Source organism: Euwallacea similis, chromosome 6 (genome assembly GCF_039881205.1).
Source record: "Euwallacea similis isolate ESF13 chromosome 6, ESF131.1, whole genome shotgun sequence".
Taxonomy (NCBI): Eukaryota; Metazoa; Arthropoda; class Insecta; order Coleoptera; family Curculionidae; genus Euwallacea; species Euwallacea similis.
This window is the reverse complement of record NC_089614.1, coordinates 322789-345541: the sequence shown is the minus strand read 5'-3', so window position 1 is coordinate 345541 and position 22753 is coordinate 322789. Positions and strand designations below refer to the sequence as shown.

The window sequence follows — 22753 nt, the reverse complement described above, 5'->3', positions numbered from 1 at the left end:
TAATTTAAATATAGTTTAATTAATTCAGGACTGATAAAATTGACCCTGTAGGCAGTATACAATGACCTTCTATATGCTAAATTGGGGCAATAATGAGATCTCTACTTCTCCATTAACGAAATATCGACTACAAATCCTAGTTTTCAAATATTTAAAGCAATTTAATAATAATTTTTAAAATTTCCAATTATTATTTTAATTAAACTAAAAGCTATTAGGCAAATATTTATTCAGTACATCATACAACCGGCTGAAAATCCTGGATGATGGCGAATGGTATTTGGTTTTCATTTGAATTTCAATTAGTTCCCCGAATTCAATTCGCAAATGTGCAGAAAATACATGGAATATACATAGTAGAAACACATATTATTATATGGTACATTAAACAGGTTTTTTCAACCATCTTTGAGGGTTCTGCAATTTGTCTAAATTATGTAAACTAAAATGCATTCTCCCATTAATGTTTCCTCTGTGTTGCGCATACAATAACAGTTATTATAAGTTCGCAAAGCGAAACTAAGATCCCTGTATGCCAGCTGAAATTTAACCGAAAGTTCAGCCGTTAGGAAGGAAAACTTTAGACGTACATTTCTGATTTTAATTTCAAACTAGACCGGAAATGTTATGAAATTTGTTTCCAAATCTATTAAAAGCTCTTGTGTAGTTTTGTGGGGATGATTGTAAAATTTGATGTGGGAATTAGAATTAGCTAATCTCACGTACCTTTAGCAAAGAGATCTCTCTTCTTGAGCCGATGATCTACTCTGCCTCCTTTAACGAATTCGACGAAATCGTATTGAGTGATACTGGGAGCCACGTTCCTACGTCCGTAGACTGCAAAATTGGCACCCCAAGGCAGTGTGAAATTAAATCTGGAAGAGAAGCAGAGAAGTACAGTAAGAACAGTCGATATTATCGTATTGGACACTCCTCCTTGTCAACAGACAAAATCACGAAGTAAAGTTGTGTCTACAGAATAAAGATCGTAAAAATTGAATTTCAAATTAGAAATCCAACTTTTCAGTTCTTAATCTAAGAATTTCATCCAGGCCTAGTCAAGGAATTTAGAAGCTTCAACTGTATTTCTTTTGCCGATAAACCAAGAATCATTGCGTAAATTCAGATTAAAAAATCATTAAGTGATCGTTAAAACACCAAACCAAATATCTCTTGAGGTTCATTATCCTGCTCTTAGACTGAATTTCGATATCTCTCATTTCACGAAAATTGAGAACAAACCACTGCTTTTCAGTTTCCTTCGAATATTTTTAATTTTTTAAAATTTTCATTAAAAAAATTATGCTAATTTTAATTTTGGGTGCTATTATTGTTGAAAAGAGGGTGTAGTGGATATTTTTGATTATGGAGTCTCATGGATATAGCTGCAATGGAATCAACGAACTTAAAAAGCTGTGATGCGTCACGGACTTTGTTTATATTTACTGCTGTAAGGATTCTCTAGAAATTGATAAATAATGCGTTTAATTAAAGTAGAAGCAATGGCGCACCGGACCCGAATTTTAAGGTATAACAGCCTGGACCAAATGCAGAATTAAACAAGAAACATAATTTTGGAAAATTGCTATGCCCTAAAACTTTCCGATTCGTTAATAATGTACTGCCGATTGAGAATAGTAAGTAGGTTGAGGCCCACATGAATTTGCTTGCATCCCGGGAAAAGGAGCAAAGTAATCAAAAGTTCTAAACCCTGTCGGTCATCACAGGCGAAAGAAGGTGATTACGGAATCATTTTCGGTCATTCTGGATAATGTAAGTAGACCCAAACCGCTTTTACCTTATGAAGTCTAGATTTTCGTATACGAATGTGAGATACTTTTCAGATTCGTTGCCCACTCTTTTCCATAAGAGATTTGATGACTTCTTTAGGATGTATCTCATGAACGTTTATGAAATTCTTTGGTTTAATTATTGACTCTTTGACCTCTCCCCTCATATTCAACTTTCTTATTCTTAAGAAAAATGCTCGAATTTCTTTTTGGTCAGCATAAATTCCTTGGATTATATTCCTTTAGACTTCGCCACATAATGCTTGTCTTAACTTAATTCCTCTGATTACGATTTAATAACTGTCCTGCTGATCACCTGCGTCAAGCGAAAGCATCAAATTCCCAGGTTTCTATATCTTCCTATATTGAATCTAATATTTAATTCAACACGCAAGTAAAAAAAATCAATCTCACATCTTGATGCGAAAATAATCTTACACACTTAATGGGGCTAACCTCAAGCAGACCCGGTACACCCTTCGCATCCGTCTTAAAAATATACACAAAAGCTAAATATTTTAGCAGGAAACGTAGGAAACACAACACAACAAATAAACAGAATAAGAGGTTTCCACTTGCCAAGTGGAAATCCTTGAGATCGCAAGGCGGAGAGCTTTTCCGTGTTCAATTATGTTATTTTCCGGAAAACATCCAACGCGGGATCCGCTAGGGATGGGCTAGGATGGAATATGCAATTTGTATTTAAGACAATTTCTAGTTTAATGCTTGTAGTGATATATAAAGGCAGTTTGAACTTCAAAAGTAATTGGGCAGATTTAGTAGACTTCATGTGTCAATGACAAAGACTGATAATTTGGCCCTTCCTCGTTGAACTTAGAAAAGAAGCAAGTTTTTTGATCGATTAAAGCCATTACTTCGCATAAGCGTCTTTTCAAAACTTTCCAGAGAGTATTAATACCCACAGAGCTTTCCGTGGAAGCTTTTTTGGTTGACCCAAATAACTTTCGAATAATAAATGGAGGTAGGCAATGTAGATAACAAATTCGCATACCTGAAAAATGCCGGTTGCTTATTTCGAAATTCCGAATGCCAAAATTGGGAAGGAGGTATGGTTGCTGTGTGCAGAACTTCCAATTCGCGTTGCTCCAGAGGCAATGGAGACCATTGCTGTTGTTGCTGTGCTGATTGGAGCAGGGAGCTGTGTTGGGTAGTTGCACTGGCATGTTCTGCAGTACTTGTGGGGAGCGATTCTAAAAGAGAAATTCAGCCGCGTGAAGTTTTTGGTTAGAAAAAGAACTTGAAGGTTTGAGCAGTATCTTCGTTACTTTCACGCCCTCGAGCAAAACAAAAAGAGCCACCTTTTGCCCAACTTTCCCGTCGACTGGAAACCGGCAAAAAGCCTATTTACACGGTGAAAAGGAAAACTCTTTTATTAAAGGAAATAAATAACGCGGAAACAAAGTGCTCGTTTTAACTGCAAAAAGTTTCCGGGAGTGTTCGCTGTTTAGACACGGTAATTATAGTGTGTCATTGTCAGAAATTAACGGCAACAGTATGAGAAACTTCGAAACTTCGCCATTTTATCCTGTTCGGAAAAGGTGTATAGGCATTGGCTAGCGGAAAGAGGCAAACTTTCAAAGTCTTAGCAACTTCAATTACTTAATTATAAAAGTTTGTCGCTGCTCAAAAATTCAGGTTCGCGGAAAAGCCCATTTTATCATTTAATACGTACCTTCAGTTGGTACTTGCGTGGATTCAGACCCCATGGTAATTTGATCTTGCGTCGCTCCATCTTTGACATCTTGCACCAAAATGCAGTTCGAAGAATCTATATTTGGCTTCATTGAACTAACAGCTGCAAAAAAATCCCGTGTAAAAATTCAGGTTTAATGATAGGCTAAAAGGAGTTTTGCACTATTTAACCAACTAACAAGTCTTTTTTCTACGAGGCCCGCATTTGCTGGCTGAGAACTCAACTTCTAACAAAACTGTGGTTGTAACGAATAAGGGTCCACTTAATTGCTCAAAGGGATCAAACATGCAGATACTCCACACCACTTGTGCCAAGTTGCACACATTCTCAAAGTGGCGTATTTTGTAGTTTCCTTTGCATCTTTAAACTTTTATTATCATATTGCGAGCAAGGTTGATATAGTCAAAATTGTTATACTAACTCAAATTGAAACTTACCAGCAAAATACGTCAACATTCCCGTAAGCAGAACCGTGAGGAATATGAGTAAAATACTGGAACACTTCCACGAACATCGATATTGACACCGTTTATCGATATGAAACCTGGACGGGGAATATGGCGAGTAATGGGACGACGATGGTGGAGGGGCGGGCCGAATTGGGAAAACTGGTACTACCATGGGTGGGGACGGTTGGGTCGTCACTTGGGAGGCTAATGTGTTGGTTTGGCCGCTTCCCGGTTGCATGCTCTGAGCCAGTTGAGTCTGTTGGATGCCGGCGATCCTGGAACGAAATAAAAATATCACACGGAGTGCCAAAATGTCTGGAAGCATCCCAACGTTCCCGTAAGAAAATACATTTTTGTCAAATCTGAGGAAAGGGGGATTTGCTTTTAATAGTACATTTTCCTGATATTGATGTTTATTTTTATTTTGAGGCAAGACGAGTTATGTTATCTAATGAATACGTGACAGTGAGTATCTGGATCTACTCAAGAAGAATACCGGCATAGAAATGAAGAATATAAACTCATCCATTTCTCAATATCCATAATTTGCGCAAAATTAGATCTCCATTCACCAACCGTCTCTCTCTTGAAATTAGCATTTCCTGCGGGAGTAATATTATTTATTAGTTCGACATTCTCTAGGGCTTTTAGGCCAAAATCCATTCTAACCCAATTGACCGCTAACCAAAAATATTTGCATAAATCCGGGAAATTCTTTGTGAAACTAAGAGCGGTCATTAACTTCCATTGTCGAAAACGACCCCATTTCAGATCCTCGCTACACAGAATAGTCAATTACTATCCTTTTAAGCTGGAGGGCGAGCAGACGCTAATTTTATTTCGCTAACTTAACTTTATGGCGAACTCTGTACAGCACAATAATTAATTATCCGCAGACTAAAACTAAAGTTTCTCCGCTCGCGAAAATAAAATGTTGTTTTCCGCATTGGAGTGCACGTGAAAAACTTTTAATGGGGTTTCGGAAGATTGTAAATATAATTATTTACATGTAGCTAACTTTCGTTTTGGGGATTACCAATTATAAAAATTTAAATTAGAGTTTGTTTCCGAGTTTTGGTGTGTTCCTGACAGCCAGGGACAATGGCTTTAGAGCAGCAGTTTGTTTGAAATATGTAAAATCCGTAAATATATAGGTCTATGGACTTTGATCAAAAGATTAAGTTGATAGGACCGTCACTCCTGACGGGCCTTCGATATAGGATCTTCGATACATCGAGAAAATGTAAATATTTACCCCCGTCCTTTTTTGAGAACGATCCAGAAAAAAATCAAGTTGCTTCTGCGGAGAATTTGTCCGCAAGTTCTCGCCTCTGCGAAATTATATCTCTGGAAGTAATATCTTGAATATTATTAAACGAAAATGCTCTTTTCGTTAAATACGTTCTCGAGTGAAATTCGACTTTTAGTATGTTGCCGGCACTGAAAAACATAATTATGCTGCGGTTAATGTAATACAATTTTAAACTACACTTTTTGCGCAAAAAATCATTTTTCACTGCGAAGACTAAAGTAACGACTTTACTTCCTTTGACGGACTCATGTGGTCCCATAAGAAAAAAGAAACATTTCATTTATTGATTGGCCTCATACGAAATGGAATAAGCAGAAAACCCTCGGTTTTAACAAATTTACTCGACTCTTTTGGCGCTCTCGTAGCATTTTTTCCAGAGCTTTTCAAATATTTACACTATTCCATACTCTTTTCCCACACTCTATTTCAGTTTGAGCAGCTCAAAACCCGAGTATTCACAATGTCGCACAAATTCGTGGGGAAACGTTTCAATTTAATCCCGAAAACCCCCATGATTTACATTTTATTATAATCCCTTGGCATTTTCGGGACTAACAGAATGTCCGGTATCACGAAATCATCATTGTACCCCTAATAGAGGTATCGCATTGTTCCATAAAAGGCATCCTCATTTAGCAGTACTTTTAAGTCCCGAGAAAAAGCGTAAAAAAGTGACCCTATTGTATCTCGAGAACCGAAGGAGAAATCTCCAGCCCGCTTGCTTAGCCTTAGAAAACCAGTACGACAAATCTGCCAACCTATCGTGTTGCTTTTTCTCTCACCGATTGAACCTTCTGATAAATTCTTAAAATTTTCTGCAGGTCAAATTTCCGCTGACCTCTCACCCTTGCCCTGGAAAACTCCAACAATCCCCTATAAATGCATTCAGGTCATATGCAAAGCAGTGGAAAGCCTATAGTACACAATACCGACTTAAATCTGAAATTGTATGTTGCGAGCACTGAATCAAAACGATTAAAGTAAATTTTGCTGTTTGTGTCGCCCAACTTTGACTTTGTAGATGTGGAAATTATGCGATTTCAAAAGGAGGATTAATTTTACAACTTCCGTAGCATTTAAATTCAAGTGCACCAGTCGAATATGTAAGGAAAACTCTACAGTTGTTTGCATGTGGGCCAAACAAATTTGTCAATAGAAATCGGAATTGAAAATTTGTAGAATTGGGCAAATTATAAACCGAGCTTCGATATCGGATTAAACTAACCTAATGCATATTAATAGCAGAAGTTGTGAGCTGCCAACATCGGCTCTGCATTTGCATGGTCTGCAAATAAAAGCAATTTATATTATTGACGTTGTTGCATGGGGGAGAACAGCATCACACCCAGGACAACTGAAGCGTTAAATTACATTTTCATAAGCAATAACAGGCTTTTCGAGTTATTGTAATGTCGAAAAACTCTTTTTTCGTTCTGCTCTTATACCGGAATTGGTTTATGGATGATTAGTCACTGACCACCACCGCATGAGAGATGATAATCTGCACGTGCATTCTCTATAGAAAATTTAGCATATAAATAGATCTCACTGGCCCCATTACCCCTGTCTGAACCCTCATGGACACCGCGCTATAAATTCACGTTTTTGACGGTTATAATTGGTTGCAATTATTGGAATTATTGGAAATTGCCAAAGGCAGTGAGTGCATAATTCCACACCATGCCATGTTCAACCACTGTGAAATCAGCTGGGCTTCCGATTGTATTCATTATGGTCTTTTGTACGGGTTTAGCCGAGCAAGGGTAATCGATTCACTTCGTGTGCAATTTATTAAAATTGATATGCTAAAGGTCCGATCGTTGCGTCGTTACTGGCTGAGGCTTCAGAGCAGAAAGCCATATTGGCCCTACCATAAAATGCGAGGGGCATCGATCAATATGCTCAATTTTGCATCTAAAGTGTAGCTATTGGAGCTAAAATATGTATGAAGTGTCGAGGATCACTTCAAAATTCCTTCCTTACAAGCTGCCAGTTACTGCATAAAATTGTGCTTAGAGAAACTGTATTATGAGGCCGAGGGGAAATTTATTCGCATTGCTCAAAACTTTGTCATGAAACGTGAATAAACATGGATTTTCTAGGATCGAGGACATTGCAGCGAAAAAGTCACTCAATGGGTATGATCAGCACTGGGAACAGAATAGAATAGAGCACCCTTAATAGATGATAATAGCAAGTCAGAAGGAAATGATGCAGACAAAAAGGGTAAAATCAGAAGTGATAGTAATAGACGAATTAAAAGAAACTGAGAAAAACATGAGAACATCACAATTGTAAAAGTTTATGGATTTTTATTCATATACAATTAAGATGTCAACCTAGTTCTGAAATAAACTTGTTCCCAAGTTATATAAAGCCAGTTGACCATTGTCCCAAAACTTTCGCTACAAACGTTATAGGAAAACGTTTTTTTTTTATACAGTCGGCTATACTGTGAAAGTTGTCCCATTAATAAAATTGATGGTCGTGTATTTTTTAAACGATAAAATTGGCATTTTTGGATGGTTTCTTCACAGCAGATCATCCTCGAAGGATCAATTATTTTTGGCGTGTTTCACCGAATTCATTGAACGATTTCAACTGCCTGGAGCTCATATTTCTCGGGCAAGTCTTGTAGAAGCATTGGACTACTGTACGTTCCTTTGATAGAGTAGGTACCCTCGTATTTAAAACTATTAACTAGTGTCTGATCCAGTTTAATAATTAAAAAAGGAGATCGCATGAGTTTGGATTGATGTGTGAATCAAAATGGCATTGTAAAAGTTTTGCTATTGTCATTTATGGCCCAGTCGACACCACAGATCCTAAACAACTTTTAACACCTCTCCTCCAGACATTTTCGTCGTACGGCACTTCTGACACTAATTTTATATACCTTCCTACCTTATAATTTCAAAACGTTCCGTTCTTCAACTCCTTCACCGTCCCCCTCCTTCTCAGCCCACATATGCGCCTTCCGGATGCCCTCCCTACTCTCCCTATCCACCCAAAAGCAATAATTTTCCTCGCCTTTTTCCTCAATCATTTCACCTCTGCCTGTGTACAGACTGTAAAATTTTGCTCCTTTTGTCTGAATATTTTTTTTATAAATATCCAGATGAAAGGTACAGAAGCCTGAAAGGTTCAGCCCATTTGAGATATTAAAATCAAAAATACTTTTCGAGTTGTTTTAACATTTATCAAAAAAAAAGAAACTTCATTATTTCAAACCTAATATTTGCTAAAAAGTGTTTATTTTCAATCACATAGTATGTAATGATGATATTACTGACTTTTTTAAATTTTGGTTACATTACTGTCCTCTACTTTCCATCCCGATTTCTCTGCTCGATTTCACATTCTGATTTCCCTGGTTTAATGAGATTTAATTATGCATTAATATGTATGTAATGCATATTGATAACTCAGATTGGATAATTATTGCTTTATGCTATAGCAACCATCAAAATTCGGCCTACTGAATGAAAATTTCAGCCAGAATGGAATACATTACATGCATAAATAATATTCAAATATATTTTTAAATGTTATTCAAAAATTCGTGGTTGACAGTAAAACGGTATACGATTTTCGATGGGAATTTTCATTACTAACTCGCGATTTTCGTCAATAACATCATAATCCTTCGACAGTAATAAACTACTTCCCATCTCGTATTGCGGTACACTATTTCCAAAAAGGTGTACATGAAAGATTGGGAATGGGCTTCAGCCCATTTTATGATCGAAAACGCTCTTGTAATAGAGAAAGAGGGAGAAATCTTTATTTCATTAGAAACAGGCTATCGACCAGTTGGTCTTTCTGCTTAGGTTACAATTAATTATATCTTTAATAATTATAATAATCGTATTTGTTGAACAAAAAAAAAAGGTAAATACATTTTTCAATCCGAACCAGACTAATGCTCCAACAGGTTTGTGGGAGGGGAGAGGTATCGGGATTGTCTCTTCTGGCTTATTAGGCAGAAGGTGTTAACTATGGTCCAGTTGTGGCGCTTGTCTTTTCATTTTGCTTGTTATTGTAGGAATCTTTCTGTTATTCTAGTCGTTTGTGTCCGTTCGTATAAAAATTGGTTGGATGGATGGGTTGTGAAGCGGGTTTCCGGAGTATTTTATCTTTGTAATCAGTCTCAGTGCAATCTGTTCTGTAGTTTGTATGTGTTTCCTTGCTTTGTCAGTCGCATTTGCTCTTAGTATACTTATGTCCGTAATTCAGCAGCGGTCTGCAAATGGAGTTGTAGATTTTGGTGGCCGTTTCAGTATTAATTCTCTTGTCCTTATACCAGGTGTCCCGTAACTCGATGGCCCTAACTTAAGAGCAGATTCCTTGATCAGTTTTAAATCAAAAATGCCTTATACACTTTTCTCCAAAACTCAATTGTTAAGGAGTTATGGGGAATATTAAAAAAAAAGCAGTAAATAAACCTGATAGGCCCTGTAATTGTTTTTGATGTTCCATTTCAGAACAGAGTTAACATGTGGTTTCAGCATGATGGCGCACCTTCACATTTGGTATAAATGTAAGAACATATTTAAATAACAACTTTACTAACCGATGGATTGGAAGAGGAAGTTCATTTTTCTGGCCTCCGAGGTCACCGGGCCTAACACCTCTCGACTATTATCTTTGGGGATACATGAAAAGTTTAGTTTATTTAAATAAACCACAAACCAGAGAAAAGCTAATACAACATATTATGACTGTAGCTGCATCCATACGAGACGACCCAGATACTCTTCAGAGAGCTACGTCTTCAATTATTAAAAGAGCAAGAATGTACTGTGGGGCAGCGGGGGGACATTTTGAACCAAAACTTTAAACTTGTGTTAGTAATAAAACATTACATTACTTTATTCAGCATGCTCTTTACTTTATTTTCCATGCTCTCTTAAAATTAATATTGCTATAACTCCTTAACAATTGAGGTTTGGAGAAAATGTATAAGGCATTTTCGACTTAAAATCGACCAAGAAATATATACCCCAATAGCTCTTAAGCTATGGCCATCGAATCATGGGACACTCTGTATGTTAGTGCTCTAAAATGTTTAATCTTTTTAATAATTTTTTTTCTTATCTTTTGTGCATATTTGGTGAATTTCAGCTTCTTGTCTATTGTTATCCACAGGAATTTTATATCGTGTTTTCATGCAGCTTAGTGACCGTCTACTATTATTGTTGGGGGGTTTTCTTTAATCCGATGGTTTGGTAGTAAAAGTTGATTTTTCGAGGCGTTAGGTATTAATCTCGATCTGTAGAACCAAGTCACTGTGCTATCCGTTAGTGACTGAAGTTTATCTACCGCTTTCTCGATGGTTTTGTCGTGTACGATAAGAACCATGTCGCCTGCGTGTTCTCTTGTAATAATTTTCTTAAGCTTTGTTATAAATTTCTGTTAAAACATCCCTCAAACGCGTCCCAAATTCCAGTCAATGCTGTCAGCAAAACTCGGCATAAAAATGCTGATTGCTTGTATGTCGAATCTAATTATCGTCATTTCTGCATATTATGATTTTTTCCCCTAAATTCAAAGCTAAAATGGTGCTTGTGTCTATAAATTCAATCACGGTGCTAATTACCATTATTATGGAGAGCTATTGAAAATTGTGAAACAATTGGATCCACTGTCTCGTTAATTCTCTATTACTACATACACTAAATAGAAACTTAATTTTATTGAAAATTGCTGGGCTTAAATGGATTTGGCCCAGGAATGCAAATTTTTCATTAACAGGAAATTGTGCGTTATTGATTGTTTAGTCCATATCCGCTTTGCGCAGAATATCACTGTTTCATATTTTAAGTTTTTTTAGACTTTATCTGCAAATTTTTAATTTCGACGGCAGAAGCTCCCATTGAAATGCGCATATAGTTCGGATTTCAATTTTAATCTACATTTTGCAAAACAAGAAAAATATCGTTATGACTATTCGTGTCAGTGATTTCCATTTTCCTCTTTCCAAAGCCAGACGCGTATTGTGCTTTCCTGTTTCAAATATAAATATCTCGTGGTGGAGGACAATCTGCCAAATTGAAATGCTCTCGAATGGGAGAGATTGTAATGTGTAATTAATGCCTTTGTAAATGAGATTTTTCTGGATTCCAGAAGCTTTGTTTATAAACTGCAAAAATATCTGAATAAAAGGGGTAACTCCGCAGCCTCACTGAGCTATTTTTCACATTTCCTCCCCTCGAAACTAATACAAAGTTAAATTTTCCCAGAGGTGGGTTTGAATCCTTATTACGGCCGATATTCGCGCTCATTTTCCCCACCCAAAATATAAAGGTTCTGCGGGTAGCACATCGCTCTCCACCCCTAAAAAGGGTTTGCCGTATTTATGGGAGTTACGGTCTGAAAGCAAGAACAAAATGCGCTGTATTCAATGTTTATGCTCGTGTTTCCAGCTGAACTTTAAACTGCCAACTTTATATTGTAAAACCTTATAAGGGCAATAAAGGAGGTTCCTTTAAATGTTAATGCCTCTCCGTGTTGCTGGAGATGTTTCGAAAACAGGATTCTTATACGATAATGGCTGTTTGGCTCGAGGAATTTCGTTTCCTCCAGCTATAATAAAAGATTACTTTTTTTGGAGTACAAAACCTCAATTAAAAGCTTTAGTTCTGAAGTCATCTAAGTGCAGAAAAATACACCCTCAGTATCTTATACATATAACCCATTTCAAAATCAATTAATATTATTTCCGACGTTTCCTTCTATATAGTTCTTTTTACGTTATTGTTTTTGTTTGCCCCAAGCTCGAGGCATATAACCTTAATGACACACGCCAGCCCTGTAGATCATCAATCATTCAGTAAGACACAGACACATTTGGACACAATTAGTTGAAACGCGTTCCGCCTTTTTCGAATTGATGCCTTCAGGTTTGTGTATAAAACGCAATTAAAGGGAAGCCGTTCCAAATTACTTTCGTTCGTTTTTGTGCCTCAGCTTGCCGATAAATAAATAAATAATATAAGTTCCGTAGTTTCATTAGAGTAGTTAGAAACTTGTCAATGCAGAGGAGAATTCAGGTGTAATTTGGGCTTTTAGATGGGAACTTGGAGGTGTTGTTGTTGTTTAAGCGCTCAGTAATTACTGTCCTTGAAAAATGATCTTAATACAGCCCTGCGACACCCTAAATAAAAAAAGAATTCTTCGCACACTTTTACTAGTGTACAGTACATCTGCTTCCGCAAATTTACATGCCATTAACCGATAAATATTCATTACTTTTCGAGGATTCTTAATTCTACAGATAAGTCAATATAATTAACTCCCACTCAGGACACTCTGTTTTTAAATGAAATAGTGCGAGGGTCCGGTGAATGACCCAGGTTCTTCATTTCGGACCTGGACGGATGAGGTCCCTCGGCGGCCAGTGTCCCACGGTCAGACCTCGACGGCCAAGGTTCCCCGGTTTGGTAGTTTGTGGGGGCTTGGCTCTTTATACACAGGTCTTTAATGAGTTTCCAGGATATTATGACCACCCCAAATAAATCAATTTTCAGGACTTTTCCAGGATTCTCGATCTCCACAGAAGAGTAAATTATTAACGAGTTTTTAGAAATTTTGACATCTATAAATAAATCAATTTTCAATGATTTTACGAGAACTCCCAACTACCGTTGATCAGTAAATTATCAGAGATATTCCAATAATTCTGCCACCTGTAAATGGATTTATCATCAGTGACATTACGGCGATCACTGCTTTCTATAGATCAATTATTTGTCAATGAGTTTTTGGAGATTTTATAAACCCATCCATTTTCAGGAGTTTCCGGGGATTCTTCACTTGTATAGGTCAATCAGCAACGGACTTTCTGGTTATTACGGTCCAAGCTGGACCGCAATAAACTGATAAATTTTCATGATCTTCATCGGGGATTCTTGATTTTCATGGATTAGTCATATTATTAACGTATAGTCAGTGACTTTGACCTTTATAAACGACTATGATTAACCTTGCATTAGGTTTTGTTATTATGTAAGCATTCATTGACATTTCAATGATACGGACAGCTTTTGACAAATTTATTAGCAATGATTTTACGAGGATCTTTGACTTCTACAGATCAGTTCAAATTTTCAGGAAAATGTAGAAATTTTTCACTTGCTGTTTTTCGACATAATCGGCTGACGAGAATCCTATATTAAACCCCAGATAACTTAGTTAAGGATAGTTTGAGTTAGATCCATTTACGATTGATACCGATCTGTGCAGAATGTGTGGTATCACGGAGACCAATAATTCGAGTCATTTTGTAATATTAATGTTATGGAACAAATGTAAAATTTATACAATTTATATGTGCTGTTTTTTTTTGTTTAATCAGCTGATCTGCATGGGTGCAAGAAACATCGACAAATTTTAAAAAAGAAATTCAATTGAGGTTTTTTTCTATATTTTTAGATAAATGTGGACGTTTGTAAGAGCAATTTTTCACCTACATCGAGTGCTTTGAAATTCATTTTGATTCCTAACGCCACGTTTGAGGCCTGAAGAAAGGGAATTTGAGTTTGTGGTTCTTCATTCGGACATTTTCTCGCTTAAAATTAAGTAATTAGTCTGATAATTGGCTTATATTATAAGATATTAACTCCAAAATGACCAGATCAAATATATGATATCAAATCGTATTGTTTTGGTCGAACATCAACACAGAATGTCATTTTAATATCAATGAAACATCAATCTTGGACATTTCTTCTGCTTATAAAGCAGACTCAAAGACGAAAAGACAGAGAGAATTTTATAACCCTCAACATAAAAGAAGAAAGAAAAAATGAAGCACCGATCTTATGGTGTGTTTATTGACACTTTATGGCTGTCCATTCCCTAATTAAGAAATATTTTAACACCAACTTAGTAACAAGTGTCTTGGAGATCCTATAATATCCAAGAATTGTCTACAGTCTTCGATAATGTGGTTGACTACTTTCCAATTAAAGCACGAATTTTCATTTAAAAAAACTTGTAAATTCCATGTTCTAAGTGCTTACAGTTCCCTTTAACATAATTGTCAACAAGAGTCCTTAGAAACCGAAATCCCAGACTATGTAACCAAAATCGAAATGTGGTATTGTTCAGCTTGTGACTAATGATTCTCCAGAAGTTCCTGTTATAGGGCTATAGTGGAACTAGAGCCGGAAATAGGTACCTTACATTAAATTAACATTGATTTTCCATTCAGGATGGCATCTATGACCATAATTTTCCCAATCTATCCTTTTACAATGTTCGTAAATCCTATAAACTTTAAACTAACTTTCGATTTCTATCCTTTCGAATATTCGCAGAAACTCAGTTTAAATTCTCAGCGAACTCGGGAACAAAGAACTCATTCCGCACGGGTTGAAATGAAACAAAATATCCCATTTAATAAAGCTCACCCGACCTGTCTTATTAAATGTGCACATTTTATATTCCTGCTTCAACGTCACCCACTTTCGCCCCTCTTCTTTGTTTCCAATTTAATGGCCAACATTTACACGGCTAAGGATATTGAGAAAACATTCACGTTTCAAATTAATTGCTTATTTTGGGGAAATTCAGTAACTTCTGTCACTAAACATTTTGAAGCTTTAGGACCGATATATCAAGTTGGAATCGCGGCAGAGCATTGGCCAACTTCAACCTTTCTATGGAAGAGTTTTGTTACCAGGGCTTTGATGCTCTGGGCCTTATTGGGATGTGACGGTTAGAATCTACAGGTACATCGATGATGATGGCATAGTCTTAGGGCCAGGGCCACACTCATGGCCAAAGCTGCGATTAGCTGAAGCTGTCCCATAAAACTAATTTTTATTCCCCTTTATGATAAAAGTGCCAATTCTTGTTCAATTCAGACGAGCTGCAATCACAGTATTTGCACTAAAGTCGTACCTGGACTCATGTACAAACGGCTCAGCATACTCGTTCCTCATCCTGCGAGGAAGCGGAGGGGGTCGCTGATTGCTCGGGTAGTACCCGTCCATTTTATCTAACTCAAACAGTGTCCTGTCACGCTAAAACCTCCACATAGAGAACACATCACATCTTTCTCGCGATATCGAGCGCGGCGCGCACTTCAACGTCCTTTAGTCCGATGTCCTTTAGTGTCCGCGAACTTCACAACCCTGCGAGTTTTTCTTGTAAGGGAATCTGGATAACTTCCGTGAATCCAGACTAATTTAAATCAAAAGCAGTGCTGTGATAATGGGGCATTTACGTTGAAGCAGGAACAATTCGAAGCGGATTGAACACGCACGCTTCGTTCAACAGTTTGCAGCGAAGTGGGGTTGATGCGGAACAACGGCGGTGCGATTTGGGGGTGCGAACGTCATAGGGTTGCGCATGCGTCCCGATTTCAACCCCCGGACTCACCCCTGTGTCGTATCTGTCCTGTCGCCTCACCTGCCGCCTCACCGGACTACGGCGACGAGCGATACTTCAAACGCAGCCCGTTTCGCTTCTGGATTTTATTTTCCAGAAACTTTTGCCGTTGCAGAATTACACTGCTGCTGTGTTGCTGCGGAGGATTGACAGCTGGATTTGCGTGCACCAGAAAAGCACATCGGAAGCGACGGTTGTAATACGGAAATGTTTGAGATATAATTTTAGATTTATTTTGTCGCCTTGCAGCCACGCCAAATGGTGGAATATTTCTGGATCAAGTGAATAGCTGAGATATTTGATCTTTGAGGAAGCATTAACGGTGATCAAATGGAATGATTTCATTTATCTTCTTTAATTACCCAAGCCTGGAAACCGTCAGGGAATTGAGCTGTGTAAACACCATCTAAATTGATCTCAGAGATTTTGTGGTAATGGCATTCTTCATTTTCCAAGGTTGATGTCCAATTTCCTATTCTTGCCATTGTTGATACACGGAAAAGTCTGCATCATATCTCGGATAAGGAGTTTTCCCATTTTGATTGATATCGAACGAACTGGAACCTATCAATTTTCCTAGATCAAATGGACTGATTATCGCACTTTTCTAATATAATACCTACATATCGGCTAGATCCAGTGTGCATTACAGTGTATTTCAGATTCCGAGACAATAGTTATATTTATTCATTGATTTATTCGGAAGAAAAGAATTCCTGGATTGACGCATTCGAGCACGGAATTGTTTCATTCGAACTTCAAGACTACCGTGCCAGGAACGTTATGAATCGACAGTGTCAAGATCAAATCGCACATTATTCTGAGAAGTAGTAATTCTATACGTATCAAAACTAAATCAATTAAATGTGTTAAGGTCGAATGAGTTGAGACATTCCGGATACTGAATCTGCAATTCTGGATATAATTCAATGCTCAAACTTTTAGGAATATTAGTAAGAAATTGTAAGGGAGAACTTTTGCTGTATGGGTATGAGGCAAAATAACATGTCTGCTCTAGTTCATTTTGCAACAGAAGGATTTTTTGAATAGAAGATTTATTTTCTGCGAGAAATAGTTTAAGTTGGGAATTTTTAGCGTTCACGCAGAAGTAGATACAATGAATATAAAGGGAGGGAAAAAATTGCAAAATGTAAATTTACAAGCAATTCTGGTTTGTGGTTATTCTACTGAATTAAATTGATTATTAACAGATGGATAGAGATAGAAATTGAGCATAAATACCGACAAAATAAAGCAGATAATTAAGGAAATTTAGCAAAAAATGAAAATTGGTTTTGAAATGTGAGTCAAACTCGACATATGAAGCAAATGTATAAAAAATCTTCCCATTTTTAGACAGAGTGATTGTAAACCATCTTTTTGCAGGTGCCCTTTCTTTAATTATAGTTGAATAGATTCATTGTTCAATTTTAGTCTCAAATAATCATTTCCTCCTTTTAATATTTTAGCCATTGCTCTTCCAAATAAAACTAAAAATAGGAGCAGTTTCAAAGCTCTTATAGCACCGAATATCGTTACCCCACTTGAACAATGCCAGATCATTCGATAAGCTGGAACAATGGGAAACAATGCCAACTAGTGCCGATACTTCGACGAAAATTAAAACTTCCAGGCTTCGACTGCTCTTTACTTTATTTTCTTATTGTATCCTGTCAAGAGAGAAAAAAGTGATAATTTCAGGAAAATTATGAGATGCATGTCTTTTCATTACAGAAATTGTTGAACGTTTTCCATTAGTAAAGACAATAAAGACGAATGAGTTTCACACTGAAAATAATTGGGAAATAATCCCCCATGTTTTAAAATAGGTGCTTTGGCTCCATAATAAATAATTCCTCTGGATGATATTTGGAAACCTTATCTTTAATTAATAATTTAACACCAAACCTGCCAAAGTTTTAATGGGATTTCTCGTTCATTAAACAGAGTACGGACTTCAGAACTTTGTAAAAGCCTCGGCTATATCTGGAATTACACAATGGAAAAGGAGAAAATGACAATAGTTTTGTTGGAGATCTGATGTGGATGGATTTTGATGCAATCGTATTTTTTTGAGGATTTTTTCCACACTTCAATAAATCAGAGAGTTCAAAACGTATCCCATACTTCTCATGCTAAACAACATCTCTAGCAGCACTTTGCTTTCCAAATAAGATTCCCTCAATATATCCGGGCTAGTGCGGGATTCGACACCACGTGCTAAAAATCATATGGCCCTAATCTTCTAAAAGGGAGATCCGGACGAGATGGGATTTTCGGGATGCTCTTATAAGTTCGGGTATGGGAAACACTACAAACACGACGAAGTTGTTGCTTGTAAGAGCATCTGGCGTTCAAACAAACTGGGGCTTGTTGAGCTCCACCGCACCAAAATCCCGCAACTTTCAAGATGTGCCAGGGGCGTACTTGGGCTTGTTTGTGGCCGTAACTCCCTCACTTGCTCATCCATAAACAGTCCTAACTGTTGACGTGGAAAATATTGGTCAAAGCTCTGCTTCAGCTCGTTTTGGAGTCAACAGTTTCATGCGTAACTTTCTTTTCGTTAAAACCATTGGTTTTGACCACTGGTTTCAACCTGGCTGGCGTCTAGGGCGAAATGGGTTTTAGACAATATTGCCTGTGCTAAAGTGCTGTAATCAGTTAATTAAGCAATAATTAAGTCGAAATAAAAAGAGAAAGCGAGAGAAAAGAAAAAAGTACCGGCAATTGATTTAAAGCTCATCTCATGAATTCAAGTAAAAATTGTGAATTTCGAAAGGAAAATTTAGGAATTTTACTGCTCTTCTTTTAACCTGAAATATCATTCACTTAATTAGTAGAATTTTAGCAAGCATAAAATTTTGAGATCTAGGGAACCACAAGTTTTTCTTTGCAGTTGCAGAAAATCTCAATTCTTCCACTATCAAATGTTAAATTGGTTTAAACTAGATCCTTGTGGAATTACTGCTCTCCAATGATTGCGTGAATCAAACTATGATACAGATACCCGTCCGTTTTAGAATGTGTTACAATTTATTCTCTTTTTTTAAATTTTTATTTCAGCAATCTCTTTTTTATTTTAGAACTTTTTTAAATTTTAGCAATCTAAAAGGCTTGTTTAGTTCACCCGAATTTACTTCAGGATCGTGAATTATTCACCTTAATTTGGCTGTCGAGCTTCCCTTGAAATCCGATTACAAGTAATACCCCAAAAGTGAAATAAGCTGTACTAAATTTTGAATAGTGCGAAACTTTATCAATAAAATTTGGAAAACAATTAAGCACTTCAATAAAAGATTACCCCGTTTAGTTGGGCCAGGGCATATAACTTTAATACTCCCAAAATACATGCAAGCTCCCATAGGGCACTTACAAAGTATAATTACCTCGTTTTCTTGAGTATTCTTTACACAAAAGCGTCTTCGTTTTGGCTAAGAAGAAAATGTTCCGGCGTTTCTGGCACGAAAATTGTAACCAGCAAATTGGAAAAGCCGATTAATAAAACTACCAAACTCACTAAGTCTGTCTTGATTTAAAGTTTTGAGGCCGCTCGATTCGCCTAATTGGTGAGTTTACAAAAAACTTTATGTGTGTTCCAAAAGGCTCGCCGAACTTTAAAAGTAATTCTAATGGCCGGCAATATGAAAAGAATAACGAAGGAAATGCTGGATCAGGTCAAAGTTCCAAACAAAATGTAAACGATTAATGAAATTATGCGACTCAATCATAAAATTGGTACGATCGAATAATACCAATCGAATCTATAAGCTCATGAATCGAACAATGATTCCAATATCATCGCTCTATCCCAAATCGAAAGAAATCACAACTATCTGATGCTAAAGCCTGGACCCCCGTTATCTTTCTATAAATTAAATTCTTACGAATACAAAGCAGCTGCTGCAAGGTAGGAAATATGTTGCTCACGTTCCCGTTAAGTACCTTCTTCATCATCATCATCATTATCATCATCATCAATCAATTGATCGAGACGTGATGTCATGATTACCGAATTATATCGTCAATGAAAAGTATTACACGTTTACTATCGAAATTAAAATCGTTACAGACAAATTCTATCAATCAGAGACGCTAGAGTTGAAATTCGGGGACCAACGAGTTTTAATTTAAACTGTTTCAATAAATTTACGGAAATTCCGAGCATTGAATCATATATTAAGAAACTATTGGAAAATACTGGAAACTTTACTGTTGATGGCTTCGTTAGACACCACTTCTCGAGCTAGGGTCCAGTCAAAGCTGGATAAATCCAATTTAATTTTCGACCGTCCCTGAACTTAAAGCGAAATGTGAACCTTATTTGCTTCAAATTTGCATTTCTTTATTGAGTTTTGTAAGGCAGCATCTAATGTCAATGACGATAACATCAGAGTTGGAGCACTTTAATTTTTCGATATTAGTTATGGAGAATATTCTATTATTATTTTTGGAACAATGTGGTCCTTGACCAGTCGATTTTCGCCATTCTAGTTCCATACCGGAACCATGCCGTTTCAAAATAAAAAAGCAATAATTTGTGCAACTTCGAGAGTATCAGAGCACGCATTTCAAAAATTGTTCACATAATCTCCTACATGTACTTGACGAACTAAATGAGTTTTAAGAATTAATGAGCTCTCATTTCTATCACTGCACTTAATATTCCTCTCTCTCACGACTTTGAGAGGAAATATGAGAGATTAAAGGCACATGATGCGTTGCACGTGTTATAGGTTTTATGCGGATTATTGGTTGTATATTTCGATTTCACGCCCCTCTGGGCATAAAGCCGTGTCTTTATTCTGCAAAACAGTTTTGGGGGTTGTAATGGGGATGCTTAATAAGCTGCCACGGAATCTGATTGAATGGTCATGGCAATTTACTCGAAATATTTTAACCAACTTCTGCGACATAAATTTCACGAAAATTTTCCTGGCTTGCAATTTTCCTTTAAATTGCAACCGCCGACTCACTGGTCTGACTCGAAACTATTTCAAACTACCCTTGCCAATAGCTGCGACCCTAAATCAGGAATGCAATGCATTTTGATAAAACTTTGTTGTTACCCTACCAACACATAATATTTATAGCCGCGAAGTTTACTTTCCCAGTTTGATTTAAATTTTAATGCTCATAATAGACTTGGGTGTATGCGCTTTCCATTGCGAGTATATCAGTTCTTCTCTATTTTATATGGAAAATTATTTTCAAAACGAATCTTATACCACGGAATGAAACCAAAATGAACATTCTGGATTATTTTTTGAGATTTCAGGCTAATGTATGGTTCAATTTGATCGACTGATGCCATCTTTGAAACGCTCAAAGAATAGAAAGGTTTTCCGTAAAGTCAGCTATTTCCCTGGATTCAAAGAATGTAACCCTGAGAGTGGAAACTCATTTCGACTTTCGTTCTTGCAGGAATTTCAAAGAAATCTAGATATACGATTGACATATGATTTGCATATAAATGATAAATCCAGATAGTTTATCTCTCGTGAGACGCTATAAACGATTTTGCTTTTATATGTGCCTTTAACTCTTTTGATGTAGAACAAAGTTAATGCTGAAGTCAGAAAAATAATAAAGAAAGGAGCCGGCATTTTTCGGAAATTCGACAGAAGGAAATAACCCAAAACTTGTTTAATTCACGGAAAGTTGATTTGCAAATATCGCAGGAACTGTTAGAGGTCGACTTATTTTTTTTTACCCTACGCCTTTTTGAAATGTAATCCATGCTGGGCTCAAATTCCGGTTGTTGGAAACACATGTGAATAACTGAACCGATAGGAATTTTTTTCGAGGGATTTATGTAATCAGATCAGGAATTACCTCTTCTATAGAAACTCGCAAATTAGTGTCGACCCAGATTTAAATCAGTGAAACGGAAGGGCTTTCATGTATGTTTCCGTGAGAAGAGCGAAGCGCAGTTAATTCACTGTTTCACAGAGTTAGTCCCTTTCAGGCAGAAGAGTAGAACCTTTAATTAAATTTCCCTAGTTTAAAATTGTCAGATGCAACGAGATAACTTCGTTTCAATTACCTTCACTTTAAAATGCTTCACTTTTGCTCCACTTTTTCGATGAATATTCCTGGAGAAAACAAGTTCCTCGACAGTAAAGCAATTTCCAATTCTAAGCAAAATCCGAAACATCTGTTTTGCAATATTCAGCTTGTTTCTGACAGAAGCATTCAATTGAGAAAAATCTGCTTGAACGGTCGATAACTCTGTACAAAAACAGTAATTTCTCACACTCCTCCTTGGGTCATAATTTCCAAAAATTGCCCCAATTGCAAGTGTCACAGCCACAAAAACCGATTCGGGAATGATCAGTGACTTTGGCTCAAACTTTCCTTCTTTTAACACGTCTTTTGGGCCTTGACGAACGTCCTTATATTTTTGCTTTTATACTTAATTCCGGATATAACAGAAGTTCTGATAAAGTTTTGAAGGATGTACTTTGTGTAATGAACGAGAAATCCTATTAAAACTTCCGCGGGCCCGGTGGTAAATCACGAATTAAGATAAATTTGCCAAATATATTTGTTCATTCATCAAAAAACCTGGAATATACTTTCTTGAATTCGACTGTAAAGGTAACATCTCTCTGGCAATTGTGCGAATATAAAAGTGCTCGAATTTGGAAAAAAGCCCGCCCCTTTATTAATTTTCACACCCCCATACACGACTACCCTATACAAATCAACGTCAGCGGCATTCTTCACTGTCTTCACACCTTATTTAATCTAAATTTAGACTGCTTGAGCAGTTTTCGAAAGCTCTTTATTCCCTCAGCCCTTTGTTCTCGCCGGTTTTAATCAATCCCCCGTCATAATAATATTAGTAAACACTACAGTTTCGCCAGCTTTGACCCAACCCAAATACACCCCAACGATTTCGTGTTGACGCATATGTTTAGCCTTAAAGGAAACTTGATATCTGGAGTAAAATGGTAAAAAGGCTGGGTTGGTTTGATTCAGTGTATTTGTTGGACGATAGACACGTAATGCACTATAGGCTGAGGGTAGAGTCATGAAGGGGGGCCAGGGAGGGTTCTTCCCTTCTTCCGATACGTACTGAAAAACACATAAA

The 22753-nt window shown here is 36.9% G+C and overlaps 1 protein-coding gene across 3 annotated transcripts in view; it reads right to left on the bottom strand.

Moving 5' to 3' along the window:
- The window catches only part of Ten-a (tenascin accessory), a 244158-nt gene that overhangs the window by 49554 nt on the left and 171851 nt on the right, over positions 1-22753 (bottom strand). For 2 of the 3 annotated variants that reach the window (XM_066391157.1, XM_066391159.1), the window contains 4 exons: positions 3942-4228; positions 3484-3606; positions 2803-3001; positions 727-875 (listed from right to left, as the gene is read on the bottom strand). In XM_066391157.1, the coding sequence (XP_066247254.1) occupies positions 727-875; positions 2803-3001; positions 3484-3606; positions 3942-4228 (758 nt within the window). Of the gene's footprint in view, positions 1-726; positions 876-2802; positions 3002-3483; positions 3607-3941; positions 4229-15171; positions 15546-22753 lie in introns of those variants that run through there. The other variant, XM_066391158.1, reaches the window with a different exon arrangement.